Source organism: Canis lupus, chromosome 33 (assembly GCF_003254725.2).
Source record: "Canis lupus dingo isolate Sandy chromosome 33, ASM325472v2, whole genome shotgun sequence".
Taxonomy (NCBI): Eukaryota; Metazoa; Chordata; class Mammalia; order Carnivora; family Canidae; genus Canis; species Canis lupus.
Window position 1 is genome coordinate 23,487,031 of NC_064275.1, and position 25,097 is coordinate 23,512,127.

Sequence of the window (25,097 nt, forward strand, 5' to 3'; positions counted from 1 at the left end):
CCCCTATACAGGCTCCTTGATTGCTCCAGGGGATTTGACTATGCTGCTGGTGGTGTGGCATCACAGCACATTACCCCACATGCTGCCTGCAATGACAGTGAGGGTGATGCCTGAAGGATGGGAGCTGTGATGGGAATACAACAAAGCAAAGTTGTATCTTGTTTTTAAAACCACATTTGAGGGCAGCCCTGGTGACTCAGTGGTTTAGCGCCGCCTTCAGCCCAGGGTATGATCCTGGAGACCCAGGATCGAGTCCTGCATTGGGCTCCCTGCATGGAGCCTGCTTCTCCCTCTGCCTGTGTGTCTCTATCCCTTTCTCTCTCCGTGCACCTCTCATGAGTAAATAAATTAAATCTTAAAAAAAATAAAGAACTCTTTAAAAAAAAACACATTTGATAGAACAGGGGAAAAATTGTGTAAAAATGGTACATCCTTTTTTAAAATTAATTAATTAATCCTTTTAAGTAATCTCTACACTCAACATGATCCAAGACCAAGAGTTACATGCTCTACAGACTGAGCCAGCCAGATGCCCCACAATGGTATGTTCTTCTAAGGAGATCCCCCAAACATGCAGCTAGAAGCACAGTAGAAAATATTGGGGGAGAATAAAAGGAAACAAACAGAAGTCACACCGTTACATCATTTGTTGAGTTGACTCAACGCAATAAGCATTTATTTAGAGCAAAGTATGTGTGTCAAGCGCATGGGATATAAAGACCAGCAAGGGGCACCTGGGTGGCTTGGGGGTTTAGCCTTGGGCTCAGGTTGTGATTCCGGGGTCCTGGGATCGAGTCCCACATCAGGCTCCCCACAGGGAGCCTGCTTCTCCCTCCTTCTATGTCTCTGCCTCTCTCTGTGTGTGTCTCTAATGAATAAATAAAATCTTTAAAAACTAAAATAAAATAAATAAGTACATAAAGACCAGCACGACAATTGTCACTTTCAAGGAATTTTTGGTCTAATGAGGGAGAGTGACCCAGAAATAATTGCAATCCAATAAAATAAGTTTATTTGGGGTTCCAAGGAAGCACTAATCGGGGAGAAAGTATTAAAAAAAAAAACTCACAGGGAAGGTGACATTTAAGCTGGTCTAAAAAGATGACTAGGTGTTCCCCAACTAGGGGAACATTCCAGGAAGGGAGAACAGAATGTGAAGTCAAGTCCAGAAGTAAAACAAAAATACATGACATATTCTGGTGACAGAGTACAGCCTGCTGTAGGTGAATCAAAGAAGCAGCAAGACACAAGGCAGGAGGGGCGGGCCGGGGCCAGATTATGAAGTCAGCTGGCTAACTTGCCTCTCCAAGTATGGCTGTGAAATACGGATCGTCTGAGAACTGTTACTGGTCCATGAGGAGATAAGGACAGAAGCTGAGAGAACTTAGACGTTTTTATAGCAAGTTGACAGAGGAAATTACGGCCTTTTAATGCAATAAAAACTAGTGGCCTTATTTGGTACATGTGGTTTTAAAAGTGTGTATTTCCTGTCTTCCTAGGATCGATTGTTAAATAGAAGAAACTAAACCACATATAGTTTGAAAAACACTGAGCTTGAAATTAATCCTTTCCTAATATATATTAAAATAGAATAAAGGCACGATCTAGGCTTTGGACCCATACCGCCAAGTCGACCTTAGGCAGACACTACTGGTTGTCTCTCCTATAGTCACTCCCTGTTTTTCCTGAGTTTATGGAACTGATTTTCTTGGGCAATATGTTAAGGAGGGTGGGCTTTGCCCCAGTTGCCAGCGCCTAAAATAGGCCTGGTCAAAGCCAAGCACGATATCCTATTTCCCTTGATAGCAACTGGTTTACGAGTGGGCATGGGATTAATGGGATATAAGAGGCAGTGTATGTGGAAGCTTCTGGGAAAAGAAGACTTCCTGACAGTGAGAAGGCCTGCTACCTCTTGTCCTGGCTTGAATACAGATGCGCAGCGATGTAATGCTTGAGCTACCAGGAGATATGAGGTACCTAAGGATGGGAAGGATAAAGAGCCGAAAAGCAGAATAAGTTATAGTTCTCCAAGTATTACTGAGCTATTGTCTCCAATCTGGAACTTTCAACCTCCAGACTTCATGAGAGGAGGTGAACTACATTTAATGCTTAAGCACCGTAGTGAGGTGTTCTGGTACTTGCAGTCGAATGCTTCCAGATTCAGATCTCCCTTAGGCTCTCCGTAAGGACCACTCTTCAGGAAATAGTTCTCTGAACACCCGATTGCTTTATTCTGTGAAAACTGAACATCAGACAATGTATTGTGTTCTACCAATATCTTTTTCTCAAAAGTTTAAGTAAACGGATGACACATTTAAACTCAATGTGGCCGCTCAGGATGACTTGGTTGTTAAGTGAACAAGGTGGGTTAGTGGAAAATTGGTTGCCTACTCAAAATCCATTTATCCCTTCCTCCTTGTTACAGAATTCCTGTTTTGTGCTGATATCTATAATTAGGCATGGATCAGAGGGCAGGGGGAGGGGGTCCTGTTGCCAATCAGCATGAGGCATTCTGTTTGGCAACTATTATTGGTCCATAAAAGTACACATAACCTAATTTGGCTTAATCAGACTTATAAAAAAGTGGGGAAGATTTCATGCCTTAGGAATGGTTTCTCTCTTCTGTTCTACTCGAACAAGGAAGCATATGGTTTCATCAGTCCTGTAAGAAATCGCTCTGAGGGATGCCTGGGTGGCTCAATTGGTTAAGTGTCTGCCTTCAGCTCAGGTCATGATCCCAGGGCCCTGGGATCCAGCCCCATGTTGGGTTCCTGCTCAAAGAGGAGTCTGCTTCTCCCTCTACCTCTGTCCCCACTTGTGTTCTCACTCTCTCCATCACTCTCTCTCTTAAGTAAATAAAATCATTAAAAAAAACCCTCTAAGACGAAAATAATTTGAGTCTTGGATGGTATCACAGAACCTATGATATCACTGCATCTAGAGCTCACCCTAACTCTGAATTTCTAGTCATATTACTTGCTTTCAGAATCACCATGATTGACACAGATGGAACTACCAGCTAGCAGTTTTTGATAGCTAAAGGACGAAACCTCGGGTAGTCACACATGCACTCTTTTTAGGAAAGTATCTTGGAATATTCACCATAGTACCGAGTACTCAATTTTACACGTTCATATTTTATTACATCTACTAGATTATAAGCTCTTTGAGAGTAGGGACCGTGGTTTATCATCTTTTTTCACTACTTAGCACGCGGCTAGCATATATTATGTCCTGAGTAAATAAATGTTGAGTCAAATAGCCTCCCGTCTCCTTGAGGATAAGATGTGTCTGATTCATACATGAATATTTAACACCTAGAGCAGTTCTTGCATCTGATAGGCTTTCATTAAGTATGAGCTGAATGAATAAATGAATTTAGAACTATGAATATGTGATATTTGTATTAGATACTTGGCATAGGAAAGAACACTGGGCTTGAACTCTACTGACCAAGACTCACATCTCAGGTCTGACCACAGTGATTTCCTTAAAGTGAGTACCTCTCTCACCTATAAAACGGGGATTATGTTTTTTCCAGGAGCCTTGCACCATACCTTTTATTAGTAGGCCTTGCTTAGAGTTATGGTCCTATTCTTATCAACCTTTCAGTCAAATGTTTTAAGGTTAGACTAAAGGAAATGATTAGAAAGAATGGTGTGAATGTATCTGTACTGAGTTTGGGAATTACTGTGAATAGCAAGGGCTTAGGAAAGATGTTGTGTCAGAATGTGGTGGTCACCTACCAGGAAGTGAAGTTCATTTTTCAAATTACTGTGGGAGCATCTCTTACTATTATTAGTACCAAAATGTTGTGTATAATCTTTGGGAAGGCTTACTTCAGTATTAGGGGAGGATGGGCAGAGGGTCTGTGAGATATATTTTTAGGAACTAAAGCACCCTTGACATCTACCATGTTCCTTTAGTTCCTTTACATGTCATGTAAGCATATCAAACTGGCAAAGGTTGAAAAAATTAACCTTGCTGAGAGCTTAGGGAAATAGGACCCTCAGATACAAAGGTAAAAGTGGGTAACCCCTTTCTAGAGATCAGTCAGGCAGTACTTATCCAAAGCCTTGAAAACATGCATAGCTTTGGGCCCATCCTTAGCTAGTGATTAGTAAAGGATTTGTTGTTGATTTAAAGATTTTATTTATTTATTCATGAGAGACAGAGAAAGGCAAAGACATAGGCAGAGGGAGGAGCAGGCTCCATGCAGGGAGCCCAAAGTGGGACTCGATCCCAGGACTCCAGGATCACGCCCTGGGCGGAAGGCAAGACGCTCAACTGCTGAACCACCCAGGTGTCCCTATTAGTAAAGGATTTGTAAAGAATTTCCTATGGAAACTCCAGTGCAATGTTATTATGGAGTAGCCAAAAAAAAAAAAAAGTAAAAATAAAATATATACACGCAGAAAGAGATGAATGGTAAGGTCACCAAAAAGACCAGTGGGATTTCAGGTGATTTCTTCCTCATATGTTTCAATTAAACCAATCAACAAATCAGAAATAATTTAGGTATCAGGTATGTATGTTCTGTTCAAGACTGTTACTCAATTCCATGAATGGTATGACACATAGCAAGCAATCTACAAAACATTTGGTTTAATGCATGAATGTATAAAACAGTAGGGAATTGGTTAAACTACAGTAAGTTTAGAATGGATTTATACATAGCCAATACAAATCATATTGTGAGAACTATATTCACAGCTGGTAAGTTACATCAAGGGGAAAAAGTAACTAATACTATGATTTCATTAAAAATATATAGCATAAAAAATGAAATAAAAATATAGCATAACAAAAATAAAAATATATAGCATAGAAAAATGACATCATTTTTTATTTTAAAAGGATGTATAAATGCATTAGAAAAGTCTGAACAGCATACAGCAAAAATTCACACTGGGTGGTAAGTTTATAGATTTTCTTCCCCTTTTTTATAATCCAGGACATATTCAAGCAAAATCTGGATGACCATCTGCCAAATACTGGTGTTTGGTGGGAAGTTGATTTTTATCGTTCTTGGGAATCCAAGATTCTATTCTTCACCTAGAATGCTCTGAAAGCTATAAATTACTTCCTAAAAATAGTATATCCAAACAAATATTCAGGTGGAAACATGAGTATAGAATCAAAGAATTAGAGTAACACTAAATACTAGATACTATGCCAAATGTACAGTATGTACACCATTTTAATAGTGCTCACAATCTTGTACACTATTACTACTATCCTTTTATTTTTTTTAAAGATTTATTTATTTATTCATGATAGACATAGAGAGGCAGAGACACAGGAGGAGGGAGAAGCAGGCTCCACACTGGGAGCCCAACGCGGAACTCGATCCCGGGACCTGAGGACCGCGCCCTGGGCCAAAGGCAGGCACTAAACCGGTGAGCCACCCAGGGATCCCTCCTTTTATTTTTTTTTTTTTAAGATTTTTAAAAAATTTTTGTTTATTTATGATAGTCACACACAGATAGAGAGAGGCAGAGACACAGGCAGAGGGAGAAGCAGGCTCCACGCACCAGGAGCCCGACGTGGGATTCGATCCCGGGTTTCCAGGATCGCGCCCTGGGCCAAAGGCAGGCGCGCCAAACCGCTGCGCCACCCAGGGATCCCTTAAGATTTTATTTATTCGTGAGAGACACACAGAGAGCAGAGACACAGACAGAGGGAGAAGCAGGCTCATTGCAGGGAGTCCGATGTGGGATTTGATCCTGGGACTCCAGGACCATGCCCTGAGCTGAAGGCAGCTGCTCAACCACTGAGCCACCCAGGCGTCCCCCTTGCTTCTTTTCTTTCGGAGGAGAAAAACAGACCCAAAGAGGTTGTGACCTGCTTGAGGTGACAGAGCTAGCTGTTGAACTGAAGTCTGTCATACTTCAAAACCATGCTCTTAATTAACTAGGAATCCTAAGGAACAATTTAATTCAGCTCCTTTAGAAGAGAGGCAACTTTCCCATCAGAGAATGACATATGGATACTACATATTATGTTCTTCAGTATCTTTTGTTGTTGAGATTTGAAACTCAATTCCCTTCAGGCAGAATGTGACTAATTGCTTCATTAGCCCATAAGCAGCTAACAGGCCCAGGGGGTTGCTATAGTAAGCAAACCACACTCTATGTTCCATCCCAGGTATCACTACAGCAGAGCACTGAGCTATTTCATTGGTGACTTAATTATACTAGTCTAGCCTCTGGCCTGGGATAGCTACTAACCAGTAAGAGACAATTATTTGGCCAGTAGGCATTAAATTAATGATCCTAGTTTATCTTAAAATGTAACTAGACATCTACAGATTAATCATGCCAAACAGTTGAGATCTTCTAAGCCAAGGCACCCTAACGTGGTCCAAAATCTAAACAAATAACTTTCCCAAAAGAGAGAACTAAAAAAAGAAAAAAAAAAAACCAAAAAAAAAAAAAAAAACCGAGAGAAAGAGAGAGAGAACTAGCCAAGAATAACAATAATGATATAAAGCATGAAGACTGAAGGCTTGTCTACCTCTTGCCTTTAAGTAAGTTAAAAATGAAAAACAAAACATTGAATGAGATGGTATGGTATGGCTACCATACTCATTCTGAATTGGTAAAGGGTATTTCCTTACTTCTATGCCCTTCATTTTGGAGATTTCACTAAACGAGATTAGTATTTACTTTCTCCTTACAACAGGAGTATCTAGAGTTCCCAGAATGACACAAGAACAGAAGGAACTAATATTATGAGTTTTTTTTTAAAAAAATACTATATCCTTTAAGGAAAATAAGTAAGTGCCATGTAGGGATGTATGGAACACAAAAAGAAAACACACCTGAAGATTTCTGACCAGTGATATTTTCCTTTATTTTTTTTAATAAATTATAAATACTTTTTCCATTTATCAAAGTTCCTCAAAGAATTCTCAAAACTATTCAATCTTCTTCATTCTTCAAGGATTATTCATTTACAGAGTAAACCACCTACAAAAAAAAATTTATATTAGAAAATTAGATTTCAAACATCGTGCTACAGCTATGGAATTAGGGAATTAAGACCACTAGAAATGAATGTCTCATCCACCTACTATTAACCAATTGCCACAATTATTCTAAACCACAGTTTAGAATTAAAAAACTCTACAGTTTTAAATTCTAATTTTGTCTAACTAAAAAACATCACTGAAACTATTCAATCCAGTACTTTTTTTAATCTTTAGAAGTCTTTGTTAAAAACTCTGTATTTATTTACTAAAAAATCTCTTCCCCAAAAGACTAGGGCAGTTTATTTTTACAGATAGTCAAGATAAGAGACTTGCAAAGCCCTCCTTGCTGATTCAAGTATGTTTGGCAAAGACCCATGAAGTGGAAGGCAGAAGGTCAGCTCTGCATACAAGGCACTTCCTGTGGAAAGTTACTCACTTTATCCCCAGAGCAAAATATGGGTAACCCTTTTGAAATCTATTTAGAAATCAGAAAAGGAAAATAGTGGAGGATAGGTTTGCTGGTCTAAGTCAAGCAGTATCAGGCTTCTATCCATGTTGTTCTCACCCACCCCAACTCCCAGCCCCTATTCCAGAAGACAGAGAACAATGCTTAAAACAGTTAACTAAATAATCTGGGTCAGACAACTCTTCAAACCCAAAGCAAGTGCTTCTTCCTTCATCTAGCTATTATTCCCTGCGTGTGGTTTAGAAAAGGTAAGCCTCATCAATAATACAAACATCTAAACTTTTTCTAAAAGGCTCAAAGGAAGAATACACTTAAGGAAAGGACTGAGCAGGAAAGATAAGCAAAACAGGAGCCACTCAACACTGTAAGAGATAGCAATCCATAGTACTGCTGCCTCTTTTACCACTAACTATGTATCAGGAGGGGCTATCCCGAAAGCCTCTGGGTGTAAACCTCTTGGTTATATATCTGGGTAGAAAGTCCTCGACAAAAGAGACCCTGTCTTTCTCATGCTGGCATTTTCTAGGGTATTCAACAATAAATATATATTGAATGAATATAAGTTTGAATAGCAAGAAATAACACCTTTTCTGGATTTTCTTGGGATATTTTCATACATAATCAGTTGTGTATGTGTGTGAAATCAGCACATTTTAACCAACTATTATGTTCTGTTAAACAGTAACTACTGAGTATCTCCACTACTCAGTGCTAGTCCTTTCATTTTCCTTCAATGATTTTAGCCCCCAAACTGAGTTCTCAGGGTTCCTTCTGACTCCTGAAGTCAGCAAGATACTAGCTACCATTTCCTCTTTACATTTTTAAGCAGGTTCTCAGTTCCTCTAGTTTCTTTCAGTAAGAATCTTAAGATAGAAGAAAGTGTCAAAAATCACCACCATCACACACTTATTTTTCCTTAGGAGTAGTTTTCAAGTTTCTGCCTTTGCTACCATTAAATATTTAGATAGTTTATATTTAGCAATACCCCGGCTACTTCTTCAGCTTAAACCCAGTGGTTCTTAAAGAAGGTTACATGTGAAAATTATCTAGGAGTTTCTGAGTCAACAGGAACAGATCAAGGCCCAGGGCATGTGAATTTTGGAAAACAGTCCTTAGGTGATTACAAGGTACACCTCTGGTTGAATGTAGCCTACTTTTAGGCTACTAAATTCAAGGTACAATAAGACCTATCTTACTTAGGATATGGCATTAAAATCTACAAAGGTTTTTTTTTTTTTTAATCTCAAGTTTATTTATTTATTTTTTTAATTTTTATTTATTTATGATAGTCACACAGAGAGAGAGAGAGAGGCAGAGACATAGGCAGAGGGAGAAGCAGGCTCCATGCACTGGGAGCCCAACGTGGGATTCAATCCCGGGTCTCCAGGATCGCGCCCTGGGCCAAAGGCAGGTGCCAAACCGCTGCGCCACCCAGGGATCCCTACAAAGGTTTTTGAATTAAATAACTTTTGTGATCATTACTGGGAAGATCTAGGTGTCAAAACTAGGTTTCCTTTAAAGCTATCCTCAGAAAAATGTGGTCTAAGTCTAAGAGATACCAACTTAGGTTTATCTTATAACAATGTAGACAGTAGTACTGGGTTTTACAGCCAATAAGCTGGTTACTGAGTTATATGTACCAACACATTTCAACAATAGGTCTTTAATTTGCATTCATAAGGTTTTAGGATTGAAGATCAAAACTATGTGCATTCCTAAAAATGAGTATGTTGGCAATAAGATCTCATTAAGTGCAAGGAATGAAGTCTAAAGTGTGTTTTAGAGAACATAAAAAAAAAAATAGAGAACATAAAAGACCTACACTCTTAGTGTTAATTCCACCAGCTAGCCATTCTTAGCTTGAGCAAGTCTTTTTTTTTTTTTTTTTTTTTTTTTTAACTTCACGGTCTTTTTATTTTTACTTCACTGTTTGTCCATTTCCCAATGGGAGTTGGGGAAACAGGACACCTGGGACCAAAGGAGATCCAAACACCTGTTCCTTTTCCAAAAGTACTATCATGCCGAAAACGAAAACATGACATTTGAATTCTAAGAAGGCCGTATGTGGATTCAGACTGCTCTCCTCATAACCAGGGTTCAAAAATACATAATCAGGTCATATATTCAACAGACCTCAACTGAATGTCTGCTATCCACAATTCCCAAGATATGGGCTATTCCGTTCTGGTTTCTATCTGATAGTTTACAAATCCTATTCATACACCTGTCATTTAATCATCACAATGACTCTGTGAAGTAAAACTAAGGTTCAGAAAGTTAAGGACTTGACGAAGACCACACAGTTAAACACCAGGTCTTGTAAGTCCAAAGCTCTTGCATTTTCTTCTACACACAAATCAAGTATATAGGAATCACTCTCATTCTTTGTCCCAATAATATAAAGACAACTAGGACATCTTTGAGTCCTTGTGAATTCATGTTAAGTATGACAACAGTTGTAGCACCCTTAAAAAATCACCCTTTTAATTTTTTAAAAAAGATTTTATTTATTTTACTTGAGAGAGAGAGAGTGTGTGTGAGCACAAGCAGGGGCTATGGGGTAGAGCAAGAAGCAGACTCTTTGAACCAAGTGGGGAGCCCAATGCAGGGCTGGACCCTAGGACCCTGGGATGATGACCTGAGCCAAAGGCTGACACTTAACTGACTGAGGTACCCAGGTGCCCCTAAATCACCCTTTTTATCAGGACAGGCTTGGCATTAGCAAAAAGTTTACACAACAACCTAGGAAGAAAGTTAGATTATGAACAAGGAAACTATGTATAAATGTTAAGATTTTAGGTCTTTAAAAATAATAAGTAAACTCACTCTTTTAAAGAACACCCCCCTCCACACACATACACCCAAACTTACTTATTTTACAAAATGATTCACCATAGGATTTAAAGAATGCCACTTAAGAGACACGCCTGGGTGTCTCAGCGGTTGAACATCTGCCTTTGGCTCAGGGTGTCATCCCAGGTCTGGGGATGGAGTCCCCTATCGGGCTCTCTGTGAGGAGGCTGCTTCTCCCTCGAGGTCTCTGCCTCTCTCTGTCTCTCATGAATAAATACATTTTAAAAAAATCTTTATAAATAAAGCCACTTAAGTATGTCATGTACACACAGAGTAGATATACCATACCATATATAAAATCACAAAATGTATTATGGTTCTCTTTTTATAAATTAAAAAAATAAAATCCAGAGAGGATTAGTGTCTTGAATGTTAAATGTAGCTGAAGTAGAATACATGCTAAGCTAGAGGTCCAGAGAACCAAAATTAAGTCTCAGGGCTTTCAGCCTAGACTATTTTCCACTACATAGTGGTATTTCTTATCAGCTTGGAACAGGTTCCTTATCTGTCCTTTTTTTTACAGCTCAAAGAAGACTAGCCATATGTGAAATTCTAAAGAGGCAGGAGAGAGGTGAAAGGGAAAGAAGCCAGACTTTCTATTGCTGTTATATTGGTATGTGACTTTGGCATTATCTCTCAGCTATTATTAAGTTAAAAGTGGTGGTGTGGTGTGGATGTTGGGCGGTGGGAGGGGTGGGCAAAAAGCAAAGAAGTCTGCCTGGAGACAGAGGCTCCAGTTCTGATCTTGCTAACTCACTTTGGGAGCCATTCCATACCTACAGGCCTTAGTTCCTCATTTATTTATTCATTTAATTAACAACTCTCTGTTGAGCACCTACTATGTGCCAGGCATAGTTATAGGGATATGACAGTGAGTAAAGCAAAAATTCTTACTTTCTCAGAGTTTATATTCTACTTGGAGTAAAGCAATGCAGATATTAAATAAATATCTATTATGCAAGCAGTGATGTTAAGGATAGTGTAGCCACTAGCCATTTGTGGCTATTCAAATTAAAATAAAGAAAACTAAAAATTCACTTCTTCAGTTTTACTAGCCATGTTTCAGAGGCTCAATAATCACATATGGCTAGTGGCTACCACAGTGGAGAGTGAAGGTACAGAACATTTTCACCATCACAGAAAATTCTATCAGACAGTACTGGGATAGAGTGATGGAGAAGGGATGCTATTTCAGATGGAGTGTTGAGCCAAAGCTTTTCCAATGAGACTTTAAAAATTTTTTTTATTTATTAATGTGAGAGATAGAGAAAGCACAAGATGGGGAGGGGCAGAGGAGAAGGAGAAGCAGATTCCTCACTGAGCTGGGAGCCCCATGAGAGGCTCAATCTCAGGACCCCAGGATAATGACCTAAGCCGAAGGCAGACACTTAACCGATTGAGCCACCCAGGTGCCCCATAAGGTGACTTTTGAACAGAGACCTGAATGAAGTGCGGGAGGGAATTCAGGTGCTATCTGAAGAAAGAGCTTCCAAACAAAAGATCATTTATTTGTGGGACTGTATAATTTAAGGTCCCTTTCAGCATTAAAATTTAGGTTCAAAGTTCTTAAAAAAAAAAAAAAAAAAAGGTCTGAGGTTGTAGTATTATTAGAAGCCTAGTACAAAAGAAATAGTGAGAATTCCTTTTTCTTTTGCAGAAAGCAATGCTTCCATGTATTGCCTACTCCCTATTTAAAAGCTCCTACTAAAGACCCACAACAGGGCACCTGGGTGGCTCAGTTGGTTAAGCATCTGCCTTCGGCTCATGATCCTGGGGTCCTGGGATGGAGCCCTACATCTGGCTCCCTGCTCCGTGAGGAGTCTGCTTCTCCCTCTCCCATTCCCCCTGCTTGTCCTCTCTGTCAAAGAAACAAAATCCTTAAAAAAATAAAGACCCACTTCAGAGACAAGAAGTAAAGATTATTTTCTTTTTAGTTCCTTTAAGTCAGACAACTGAACATTCTGAGCTTCTTAAATTATTATCTCTTCTGACTCTGACGTAACTCTAAAGGCTTTTATCAAACCCTGTTTTAAAAGATAAATTCTCCCTCCCCAAATCCACTGAATGCCTCTCAACTTATTAGCATCATTTAGTCCCTACATTAGAAACTGAAAATTATTTTTAAGTGAGACTTGAGCATCTTAACCAGGTGAACTACACTTTGAATGGAAGCTTGCCCAATGACTGCTAAATATGCAAAGCACAAATTTGAAGCAATAAGCTTATGTATTATCTTCCCAATCAGAAAGTATCACGCCATAAAAAAAAAAAAAAAAAAAAAAAAAGGGATCCCTGGTGGCGCAGCGGTTTGGCGCTTGCCTTTGGCCCAGGGCGCGATCCTGGAGACCCGGGATCGAATCCCACGTCGGGCTCCCAGTGCATGGAGCCTGCTTCTCGCTCTGCCTGTGTCTCTGCCTCTCTCTCTCTCTCTCTGTGACTATCATAAAAAAAAAAAAAAAAAAAAAAAGAAAGTATCACGCTCACCATTTCATATCTTAAATCCCAGGGCTCTCATGCACTCCTTGTGGGCCTCAATTAGGTGTCCACAGTGCTCCTCTCCTTTCTCAATGATGCTATAAAACAAAATGTACTTGTTATCTAACAAAGTAGGCATTAAGTACATTACTAGTAAACAAGCAGCATGATAGTGATGGGGGGTGAGACAGAACATGGGTCTGATGGAATGTAGCTGAAGCTTTACTTTTTTATTTCTTCATTTTTGTATTTATCTTTTTATTGGAGTTTGATTTGCCAACAGTAGCTGGAGCTTTAAAAAAAATGCTATTACACCGAATGGCTTTGTTTTTATTGGCTTTTGTAATATTTCTGTGCCCATGAAGATATTCCACAGACAACTAGCTTTTAGGGAGAATCTAATTAGAAGAAATAATTATGCCTATCAAATATTGCCTCTAGCTTATATCCAAGGAACATACATAGTTCTCTAATGAAATAAACCATCTGAACATTTACCTTCAATTTGCCTACTATAAAATAATTAAATTTTTCATTCTGCCCTACATTCAAATAGACCCAAATAAATCTCCTTCTAATCAAAATACACCCAACCACATAAACATCAAGATCTGCCAGCCAACAGCAGCCTAATGAGCCTCCCTCATGATGATCAAAGAACTTTCTATTTGTAGGATGCACAAAGTAAAAACTAGGACCATACAGCTTGACTTCTAGGGCCTGAAAAGGCAATTTTAGTAAAGATGAAGTTAAGCCGAATTTAATTATAAGAAAAAACTGACTACTGACTATAGATATTTGTGCATAGTGGTCTGAGGCAACTAACATGAAAACAATCGGAAGGATAGGTTTTCCTTCTTTAAAGAAAAGAAAGAAAGAAAGAAAGAAAGAAAGAAAGAAAGAAAGAAAGAAAGAAAGAAAGAAAGAAAAGAAAGAAAGAAAGAAAGAAAGAAAGAAAGAAAGAAAAAAAAAAAAAAAAAAAGAAAGAAAGAAAGAAAGAAAGAAAGACCATACATCCTTCAATAGCTCAAGGGCTGCCTGCAGATGAAGGGATGCTGGGGATAGAGCCCCCTGTGAAGAGAACAGCTGGCGAGGCCCTCGTGTGGCTTGTATCATTGACCTGTACAGTAATCCTAGAGGCGGACACTTTTATTAGACCCATTTTACAGACACAGGACGCAGGTACCTTAAGTGATTTGCTCAAGGTCACAAAGCTGGTGGACCATGGATTCATGATCATGGTATCTCCCCTGCCAGGTAAGTATGGACCAAGGATTCAAATCAAACCTTGACTCTGCATCTCAGGCTCTCAGTCATGACTCCGGGCTCTTTTTAAGATTCAATAAGCACTTACTGTAAACTAGGAAAGCCATTTCTGCATCAGACTGTCGCCTTTCGATTCTTTCGCGGTATTAGTTGCGAAGTATCGAGCAGTAATAAAAAGCACTAAGCTCCTTACAACTTAACCGCACTATGCCACTTTTGAATTTTTTTTTTTTTTTTTTTGGTGTGAGGATAAAAAAGGGGCTGGAGGGAGAGGTGTGCATTCACATTTTCTGCCCATTCCCCCCGAATGAGATTTGTTCCACAATCCACAACGGAGGCGGTATCAAATGAAAAGAAACGAAACCTTCCGTGGGTTGATGGTAATTGGTAATTTAGATGTACTATTCTCAACACGGTGTCACCCTGCTTCACAGATGATTTTTTTCATTCATCTCTCCAAAGATGATGGAGGAGGAGAGGCAAGGGGGACTCTTCAGTACTTTTAAGACACGTAACCGGGTCCCGCTGTGCTAAAATTTTACCAGAAAACTTTTACTCTTCGATCTTGCCAAGTCTTCTCTCCTACCCCGTACCGGGTGGTAACAGCAATCATTAGTATAGACTTCCATTAATTTTAAGCTCCTTTTTAAGTCAATTCGCATCTTTCATCTATTTCTACGTATTTAGGAGACCGAAGGGCAGCACTTGACGCGTAACAGATGCTCAAAGACCCTTTGCAGAAAAGCTGAACGGGTGAAGCGAGCCCGCTTCGTCCACGTCCCCCGGCTGGGCTACGGGGACAGCCGGCCCACAGCCCACGGCGCCCTACAACTCCCAAGGGCGCAGCACAGCGAGCCGGGTCCGGTACGAGCCCGAGGCCGAGCGGGGTACGGAGGCACCTGCCCGCCGCCCCCTCCCGCTTGCGCACTGACCACGCATCGCGCGCCTTCTTGGTCTCCGGGCAGGCGCAGCAGGGCTTCAGCGGCTTCTTCTCCTGTGAGTCAGATGGGGCAGGGCTTGCGGCCGCCAGGCCCGGCATCTTTGAGGCCTAGAGGCAGCAATGAGCACCGCCACCTTACCCGGTTCCAGGCCCGGCGCACGCCGATTCGCTCGCCGTCACTTCCGGCGGAGCCCTACGGGGGACAGGAAGTCCCGCCCCTCCCCCCACCGCAGGAGACGGAGGTGGGGAAACTTGGCGCCTGCGCAGAGAAAGCTAACAGGCAATGAAGTGCGGGCGCTTCTTCGACGCAGGCGCAGAGAGGCGCGGGGTGAAAGGGCAGGTTGTGAGGCGCCCCGGGGGCGGCTGGAAAGGCGGCGACCGGCAGGTATCTCCGCCCAGCGGTGGGAAACCGAAGCCCGAGAGGGTGAGATGACTTGTCCACGCCCACCAGGAGGAACCGCTGACGAAAGCCGGTTCCCCGCCGAGTCACGGATCGATTCCGCGTGTTTCCTGCTGTCGGATGGTCGGCCCGCTCCTCCCATTTTCTGATTCAGTTAAACTTGATGAGCAAAGACATTTGAACAGTGCGACCCACCGGTGAGAGGGGAAAACGCGCCTGCCGTTCTCCATGCACCTTAATTTTTTTTAAAAAAGATTTTATTTATTTATTTATTCGTGAGAGACACGGCAGAGGGAGAAGCAGGCTCCACGCAGGGAGCCCGACGTGGGACTCGACGTGGGACTCGACCCCGGGTCTCCAGGGTCACGCCCTGGGCCGAAGGCAGCCGCCAACCCGCTGAGCCACCCGGGCTGCCCTACACTTTAATTCTTCGCGAAAAATTGTTCCTAGCTCCCTTTCTGAGTGATTTGATTTCACTATGACTTGTTCTCACTCGTAGGGCAGAGAGACCAGTTAATGAAGTTGAAAAATGACTATTTCCTTGGCACGTCTCGAATTCCATTAGGTACATAAGTAAACGGATGCCTACTATTTGCAGTTGTGGAGGGTTGTTGTGTTTTGTGTTTGTTTTGTTTTGTTTTTCCTGTAGAGAATTGTTGGGAGAAAGGGATTGAACTTATTTTTTTTTTTTTTAAAACCAGGACTTAAAGGCGTCAGAGAGCTGCCTAGTGATTGATATTTTGGGTAATCAAACTTCTCAGTATCCCCTAAGCAAGGTTCGTTTCTGTATGCTAGAGATTTGGTTCGGGGAATCCGTAGGTATGGCTGTAAACTGGCGCTGTATAGAAATGATTTCTCGGTTTGTGCACCTGGTCTCCCGAGACCCCCTGAGCGCCACCCCCCCCCCCCCCGCTCCCCTCCCCTCCCCTCCGCGCGCGGTCCCATTTCTGCTCCAACAAGAGGAAAGAAACCATTGTGAACGGGGAGAAACTCGCCAAACTGCAAGCACAGGTGCGCATTGGTGGGAAAGGAACTGCTTGCCGAGAGAAGAAGGTGGTTCACAGAAGAGCTGCAGCAGATGATTAAAAACAAAACAAAACAAAACGAAACAAAACAAAACCTTCAGTTCTCCTTAAAGAAGTTAGGGGTAAACAATATCTCTGTTATTGAAGAAGTGAGTATGTTCACAAACCAAGGAACAGTGATCCACTTGAACCACCCTGCAGTTCAGGCATCCCTGTCAGCGAACACTTGGACCATTATAGGCCATGTGGAGACCAAGCAGCTGATGGAAATGTGACCCAGTGTTTTAAACCAGCTTGGTGCAGACAGTCTGACTAGTTTAAGAAGACTGGCTGAAGCTCTGCCCAAACATCTGTGGATGGAGAAGCAAGCACCACTTGCCACCAGAGAGGAGGAGAAGGAGGAGGATGAAGTTCCAGATCTTGTGGAGAATTTTGATGAAGCTTCTAAGAAAGAAGCAAACTGCATGGAGTCAACTTCTGAAGAAGATAAAACTTGAAGAAGTTACTGGGAGCTGCTCTTTCATATTATGACTGCTTTTTTTTTTTATGACTGCTTTTTAAAATTTTGTTCATGGATCTGATAAAAATCTAGATCTCTTAATATTTTTAAGCCCAAGCCCCTTGGACACTGCAGCTCTTTCAGTTTTTGCTTATACACAATTCATTCTTTGCAGCTAATTAAGATGAAGAAGCCTGGGGATAAAGTTTGAAACAAGGTTAATAAAGTTCTTTGCCTAGGAAAAAAAAAAGAAAGAAAGAATTTCTGTGTATTTTCCAAATTACAAAAACGATCTCCATTTATTCACTACTGTTGTTTAATATCTTGCTATTCAAACAGTGCCTCTTGGACTGCCAACATCAACATCGTTTGGAAAAGTAATGTACAATAAACATGGCTGAATAAATCAATGGGGAAAAGAAAACAAATGGAAGAAAATTGAACATCACATCAGAAGGTGGGTCTCTGGGGGCCCCTGGGTGGCTCAGTTGGTTAAGGGGTGCTTTTGGCTCAGGTCATGATCCTGGAGTCCCCCGATGGAGCCTGATGTTGGACTCCCTGCTCAGTGGGGAGTCTGCTTCTTTCTCTGCCCACCCCACTCCTGCTGTCTCACTTGCTCACTCTCACATAAATAAAATCTTTAAAAAAAAATGCATCTGTGGATGCATTAAAGGTCTACATATGAAAGGTCAAACTAAGAAATTAATAGAAGGTAGTGATAGTAGAAGAGCTAATCTTTTTTTCTTATTAAAATAATCATCCTAACTCTAGGGGTGCTGGGCTGGCTCAGTCAGTGGAGGGTTCGACTCTTAATCTCGGGGTCATGAGTTCAAGCCACACATTGGGTATAGAGATTACTTACAGATAAAATTTTAAACAATCATCCCAACTTGTATAGCATGTCTCTGTTACTGAGGATTCCAAAATACATTAATGTAAAGTTGGTAGAGGTTATCTTTACACTGAGGAGTGGAGTACAACCTATTTGGCAACATTTCAAAATCACAAATTGTGAGTGTCAACACAAATTGAACAAACCATTTAGAATCTAATAGTAAAGAGAGACAGTTTTATCTGAGCCCACATTAGGACAGTGCTCAGGAAACACTCTTCACAGGGAGGAAAGTACTCTGGAGAATGAAAAGTTTTTACAGTTGTATCTTTTTCACATCTTGTAAAAGCTCAAAAGATTATAGATTAGCATATAGGCAGGAATCATGAGTTTTACTGTAAAGGAATGCAGGGAACAGAAACGTTGATTGATAACTCAGGGACAAGATGGGTTTTCCTTTAGGCTACTCGTTCACAAAGCATGTGTGCATTGCATGTGTGGCAGACCATATATCAAGTTTTGGTTTGAACAAAGTTTATGTACAGTCATGCTAACTTAGAAAGAAATCTAAAATGGCTTCCCTTGTATATAAGGCCTTTTAGAGAGTTTCTTTCATCATAAGTTAAAAAAAATATGAAGTTAATTACATTAAAATAAAGGCTTGCTGTTTTCCGTAGGACATATTAAACAAAGAAGCTATTAGACTGATGTGGCACTAATGGTGCAGTGATGTACATTAAGCAAACTGAAAGTTAAGCCTACAAATACCTCAAGGTTACAAAATCAAAATGCTAAGGACAACCATTCACAAACAGCCAACTAAGGTTTTAAGCTGTGGCCAATCAATAATATCCTTTCTTCTGCCTTTTCTCTGTAGAGGCCTCTCTCTGAGCTCCTGTCAGTGGAGTGAGTGTTCCTAACCATTTCTGCTGCTCAATTTGTAACAATTTTTGTTCAAATAAACTCTTAAAATTTTTAATATGCCTCAGTTTATCTTTTAATAGAAACTATAGACAAAGTTAACACACAGATGATGAATTGGTCAAAGATATTTGAAACATCTAAATCCAACAAGGGATTGATGTCTAGAATATTTAAGGAGCTTATAGAAAGTAATGATAAGAGAAGACCAACCCCAACAGAGATATGGAAAAGAGATATAAACAGTATATAGAAGCAGAAATGTTCAACTTGTTTTTGTTTGCATACTTATTAAAGGCAAGAGAATATGTAGAATAAATAGAAAACTTGAGGCCAACTTCACAAAAAGAGCCCTTCCGAAAGTGTATTAATTGTAGAAATGGAAAAGAAAACAACAGTGAAATATCACTTTTACCCATTAGACTGACAAATTAGAAAGCTGAATAATGCCAAGTACCTGTGAGAATGCAGGTTACTGTTGGGAATGTGCATTTTGGAAGGCAGTTAGGCAATATCCAGTTAATTTAAGAATAGTTGCATAGTCTGTGACTCAACAATTCTGTCTCTGGATGTGTATTCCAGAGAACTTCCCAGCAAGTCCATAGGGGACATACATGGGGATAATTGTCACAGCATGTTTATGTGGCAGAGAATTAGAGGCAATGTGGGCATTCATCCCTGTGGGATGGATAGGGAAGTGTATTGTACTGGGCACGCACTAGAAGAAATTGACAGCATACACAAAGAAACATGAATATTTTTTTTTAAAGAGTGTGGGTACTGAAAAAAAGAATAAATACATACCCCGATACCATTTACATAAATTTAAAGAAGGGGTACAAAAACCTGAAGAAAATACCCATAAGAATACATATGTATAAAATGACTTGCTTTAAACAGAATGGTTGTTTAAGAAGGAAGGTAAGTATGGGAAGAGAATGGGGATAAATGCAAATGAATAAAATGACCTTGCCGAGACCAATGATGACAATGTGTCATGCACAGAGCAGGATAAATTGGTCAATTTTCTGTGCTTGAAAAACAAGGAAAACTATACTGGTTGCATCCCACTAAATGCAATCTGGAAAACACTGCTTCATGGAGTAGTAATTGAATTTAATGATTTGATGTCCTCTTTCACTACGCTTTTAGCTGGTGCAGAATAAAGTAAGTTTTATCCTAAGAGCTTAAGCCATGTTCTTGCTTTTAAGTAAAAAATAATCATTTTGTCGTAAAGACATACTGTGAATCTGTAGATGACGTGCTGTGATCTTATACTCATTTTGGTGCCCTAACAGTAGTTAGTATGCAGTAGACACCGCATGAAGTTTCATCCAGACAAATTATTCCAAAGAAAGCTTTATTTTGCCCTGTTGCTACAAAGAATCTTGAAGTATTTTTTCCCATAGAAAGATCTCTTATCTTAAATAAGTAGCGAGACAAAATTTTTTAAAGATTTTATTTATTCACGAGAGAGAGAGAGGCAGAGACACACATGCAGAGGGAGAAGCAGGCTCCATGTAGGGAGCCCAATGTGGGACTCGATCACAGGACTCCAGGATCACACCCTGGGCCGAAGGCAAGGGGCCCAACTGCTGGGCGTCCCAAGAAAAGGTCTGAACGATTTTTGCCTCTAGTACTGTCCAGTAACACTCATATTGGCACTGATAATTCTTAATAGAGAAGTCAGATTTTTAAGACGTGTTCACTTAGAATGTATAAGCAGGGGCAGCCCGGGTGGCTCAGTGGTTTAGCGCCGCCTTGGGCCCAGGGCATGATCCTGGAGACCCGGGACTAAGTCCCATGTCCGGCTCCCTGCATGGAGCCTGCTCCCCCTGCCTGTATCTCTGCCCCTCTCTCTGTCTCATGAATAAATAAATACAATCTTTAAAAAAAAATGTATAAGCAGTTAAAATGGCAGCATAATCTTCAGCTACGATGTCTTCCATACATGATGAGTTTGTGAACCATCATTTGATCCTCACAGCAGTTGAGCTTATTATTTACATTATAGATGAGAACACCGAGAGATGGACATGATTTGTTCAGTCACAAAACTTATAAGTGGCAGGCCTGAGGCTCAACATCTCCCTCTAAGGTCTGTGCTCTATCTACTATCCCATTTAATTTGTAGAAATGCAAGGTATTTCTTATTTTTAAATTAATCATTGATCTATATTTAATGTGCTACTAAACTTTTGTATCTAGGAAATCAACAAGAAGAGAAAGAAATATCTAAGAATTTAGGTATAGAAAATTGAGATACACTGTAGATGTAGGTTATAGACCAAAATACTGAAACAGCTTCTGCAATTGAGAAAAGACTTTTCTTGCTCACTCTCCTTCCTTGCCTCACTGAAATAAGGGTCCTGCAACCCTCCCTGTGACTTACTAGGGTAAACTAGTATTGGCAGGCCTCAGGTAAAGCTGGGTAGCCGCTCCATCTTGCCCTGCCCCCACTTCCTTTAATGGGCGGTGTTCCAGATATTAGCAACTCTTAGTTTCTTCCTTGAGCTCTGTGACTTTTTAAATTTTTATTTTATTTAAATTCAATTAATTAACAGATAGTATATGATTAGTTTCAGAGGTAGAATTCAGTAATTCATCAGTTGAGCACTGGGACTCTTAAAACCCTTCCAACAACTGCTTCTTCAGGATGGAATAGTCTTGAAAAAATACCAAAGACATTCCAAAGTGAAATATTTAGTTTCAGAGTAGTTTACAGCTACCCTACACACGTAGGTTGCTTTTTCTTCTGCCTTTTAACTTACGAAGAGGTAAGCTTTAAGACTAATGATTTTTACATAAACATTCTTTGCCTTTCTTACTCAGTCTAAATGCCTTCAGACTTGTGGGCTTGTCAGAGTAGGCACTTTGTTAGGCTGTATCAGGATACAGTGCTGGAGGCTAGCGCGGTGGAAGTCTAGGCCAGCTGGTGGCAAAGGCGGAGGCCCTTCCGGGCAGTACACCACAAGAAGCCAGATCTAACCGGACAGGCCCAAGACGGTGGAGGCCATGACAGGAAACCCTGACCAAATTGGAAGAAAAAGTGTTAACCGTTGTCCCACCCCAAGTAATAAATATTCTGCCTCCCACTTAACGATCAATAAAAGATAGAAACTGAAACCCCCAGGGCACGCATTGCTCCTGCTATTGTTCTTGCTCTCAAATCTCCTCAGGGTACTTTTTGTTGTAATAAGCTTTCCAGCTTCGGTTACTCATCCTCTGTGCTGCACGCCTGTCCTTGAATTCCTTCTCTTGACAGGACCAAGAACCTTTGGCAACTCCTTCAGGTCTGACTGGGTTGATGGCTCAGGAACCAGTTCACCCGGCAACATGATGGCCTTAGTCTTTGAGGAAAAATAGAGGAGTAGAGAACAATGACATTTAATGTTTCCCATTCTCTTCCCAAGAAAAATCTCAAAAACCCATTTCCCCCAAGAAAAACACCATTTTAGAGAGCTGTAATTGGAGATTAAATCAGAGGTAGGTGGCATGTGGAGACTAACAAAGGATTAGATTCAAGCATCTGTTTAAGAGAGGCAACTCTGAGGTTGGTTTGATTAAGTACTTTCATATCAAGTTCTTGGTTCCCAATGCTGATTCTAACCAGCAATATTTTACTATTTTAAGCCCTTAGGGGCTTTTCGCTATTGCTATTGTAACTGCTATATTAATAGGCAGCAAGAGTTGAAATGGGGACTATAATGGACTTTTGTATAGTACAGTGAATATGTTATTGTGTGGTACCGAATGGAAGCAATACCTGTGCGTGGCACCATGTGGATGACAGCCTTGGTAATGTAACAAGCAACAAGTAAGGAAATACTCTCAGATCCCTCCGTGTTGAAAGTATTAGCTATTTTTCCTGCCTAACTAATTCCAGGTGTGGAGACTTTACCAAGGAAGGGTAGGTAGTGGATGTTGGTGGAGGAGTGACACCATATGCTGAGAGAGAAGAATTACAAGGCCTGAATTCTCACTTCCCCAGTTCGTAAGTTCAGAGGTAATTTTGTATAGTATTTACATTTCTGCCTCTTGGGGAAAAAAATAAAAGCTTTCCAATTTCTACAGATAAATATGTGTTATATATCATGTTCTATAGCTTTTCAAGAACTCTGAAGGGTTTGAAATTTTACCCTATTTGCTTATCATAGTCCCATGAATGCTATTAGAAGCCAGCAAACTGCCAGGTCAGAGATAAAGGGTAATTCATTCCTTACAGCCATAGCAACAATGCATCATATCGGCACTTTTGTGCCAGTTCTCTGAGCCTCAGTTCCCACAGGGTGATGTAAAGAAGGCCAGATGGCATCTGCACACACTCTGAGTTGCATTACAGGAAAAAAAAAAATAGTGAACTTAGGAAACCCAAATCTTTGATAGTGGGCTGTAGGAATGCCTGCCCTTTGCTCAAAGGGAGACTGACTTTGTAGGCTCTAAGCAAACCTGCCCTTTGCTCCACAAATGCACACGATCTCTCTTGTCCAAGGTTGTTTCCTACACAAAGGAACGAAAGCAGACAGTACCCACCTCACAAGACAAGCAGAAACATGGCCAACTGTCTTCCAACATGGCAAAGTATAACTTTTTTTTTTTAAGATTTTATTTATTTATTCATGAGAGACACAGAGAGAGGCAGAGACATAGGCAGAGAGAAGCAGGCTCCATGCAGGGAGCCCGATGTGGGACTCGATCCCAGGTCTCCAGGATCACACCCTGAGCCAAAAGCAGGTGCCCAACCGCTGAGCCACCCGGGCGTCCCTTGGCAAAGTATAACTTTAATGATTTTTTTAATTAACTAGTAGTAGTTAATTAGTAGTAGTACCCCTCTACAACATCAAAGTTACAAATAAACTGCATGACACAGAATGTAATTTTCTCAAGACTGCACATTATTTCTTGCTTGTGTAGCACTGCCAAAACCTAGTGGTAATACACATTTATTATCTCAGTTTTTATAGTTGGCAATCTAGGCATGGCTTAAGTAGCTCCTCTGATGAGGGTCTCACAGGACTGCAATCAGGATATTGGGTGAGACTGTGGTCTTATCTGAGGTTCTAATGGGGAAGGATATACTTTTAATCTCACTCGGGTTTGGCAGAGTTCAGTTTCTTCCAGTTGTAGGATTGAAGGTTTTGGTTTCTTGCTGTGGTTTGGAGGTTGCCCTCAGCTCCAAGAGGCTTGGTTCCTTGCTACGTGGGGTTCCCCAACATGGCCAGTTGCTTCCTCCACCCAAGGGAGAGAGTGAACAACTCCAATAAGATGTCCTGAACTGTCTACAGAAGACAATCACATAGTCATATATACCTCATCGCACTGGACATATTCTGTTGGTTAACGTCTTTCAGTGTATCAATGGAGGGGGCTGGCTATTGGCTACTTAAGAAAATTTATGTGATTTAGTGAGGAAAAGTCTGAGGAGGGGACATTTTAGCTGAGAACGCAAATGATGAGGAGTCAGCAGTGAGAAGATGGGGACAGGGGTAAGCAGCATTCTGGGAAGAAGGGACAGAAAGTGGGAAAGGTAGCTATGCCCACAGACCATTATAATATTGTATTTTATTTGTTTCTCTGTTTTTCCCATCATGGAGTATGCTGCACAGATTATCTCAGAATCTTCAACACCTATTCTATAGTAGACAGTAAACTTTTTCCATAAATGGATGGATTTATTAAAGTTTTTTTTTAAAGACTTTATTTATTCATAAGAGACGAGAGAGAGAGAGAGACAGAGAGAGACAGAGACAGAGAAAGAGAGAATGAGAGAGAGGCGGAGACACAGAGGAAGAAGCAGGTTCCATGCAGGGAGCCTGATGTGGGACTCGATCCCAGGTCTCCAGGATCACACCCCGGGCTGCAGGCAGCGCTAAATCGCTGAGCCACCCAGGGATCCCCGGATGGATTTATTAATTTAGGAATCATAAGTTTTCATTTATCAGGAACTTTAAAGATACAAAATGAGCATGTGAAGGCCTGTGCCCACAACGAACTAACAGTTGTGTGGAGAGAGTTGCAAACAATTAACTAATGCAAAGTGGTCCATGCTATTGATGCTCCTATAGTGTTGGAAGAAAGAATGAAGCCTGAAGCCTCACTCTATTTGGGAGATTTGAGAAAACTGCATAAAGGTAATAAAGTCAGCACCAAGTCTTCAAGGATGCCTAAATTAGTGCATAAATAGGAAAAGGCATTGTAGGCAAAGGAATTTGCTTGAGCAGGGGCTTGGGAGTGACAAAGCATATGGCTGGTTTGCAAACCCCCAAGAAGTTTAGGGGTAAACAAAACAAGAAATATGTGTGTGGAGTGATAGCAGGCCAGGAGGCTTATTCAATAAGTGACTATGGATCACATCAAAGGACAAAGAAGTCAACTCTAAGGTGTGTGCTACTAGCCTAATGGGATCATCTGAGTATCGTAAATAATAATAATGGATTAAAACACATC

At 40.7% G+C, this 25,097-nt stretch overlaps 2 protein-coding genes and 1 pseudogene across 2 annotated transcripts in view; 2 read left to right on the forward strand and 1 right to left on the reverse strand.

Annotated features, from left to right (window-relative positions):
- Positions 1-6,830: 6,830 nt before the first annotated feature.
- Positions 6,831-15,171, reverse strand: LOC112677642 (cytochrome c oxidase copper chaperone). Its single transcript, XM_025476347.3, has 3 exons — positions 14,966-15,171; positions 12,777-12,865; positions 6,831-6,971 (listed from the first exon to the last, which is right to left on the reverse strand). The coding sequence occupies exons 1-2, from the start codon at positions 15,070-15,072 to the stop codon at positions 12,781-12,783; spliced, it is 192 nt and encodes a 63-aa protein (XP_025332132.1). The 5' UTR covers positions 15,073-15,171; the 3' UTR covers positions 6,831-6,971; positions 12,777-12,780.
- A 1,280-nt stretch (positions 15,172-16,451) lies between these two features.
- On the forward strand, positions 16,452-18,708 carry LOC112677636 (transcription factor BTF3-like; annotated as a pseudogene).
- CFAP91 (cilia and flagella associated protein 91) overlaps positions 17,095-25,097 on the forward strand; it is a 104,182-nt gene continuing 96,179 nt past the window's right edge. The window contains exons 1-2 of the mRNA XM_035709837.2: positions 17,095-17,114; positions 17,237-17,354. The gene's annotated coding sequence lies outside the window, so the exon portion shown is untranslated. The remainder of the gene's footprint in view (positions 17,115-17,236; positions 17,355-25,097) is intronic.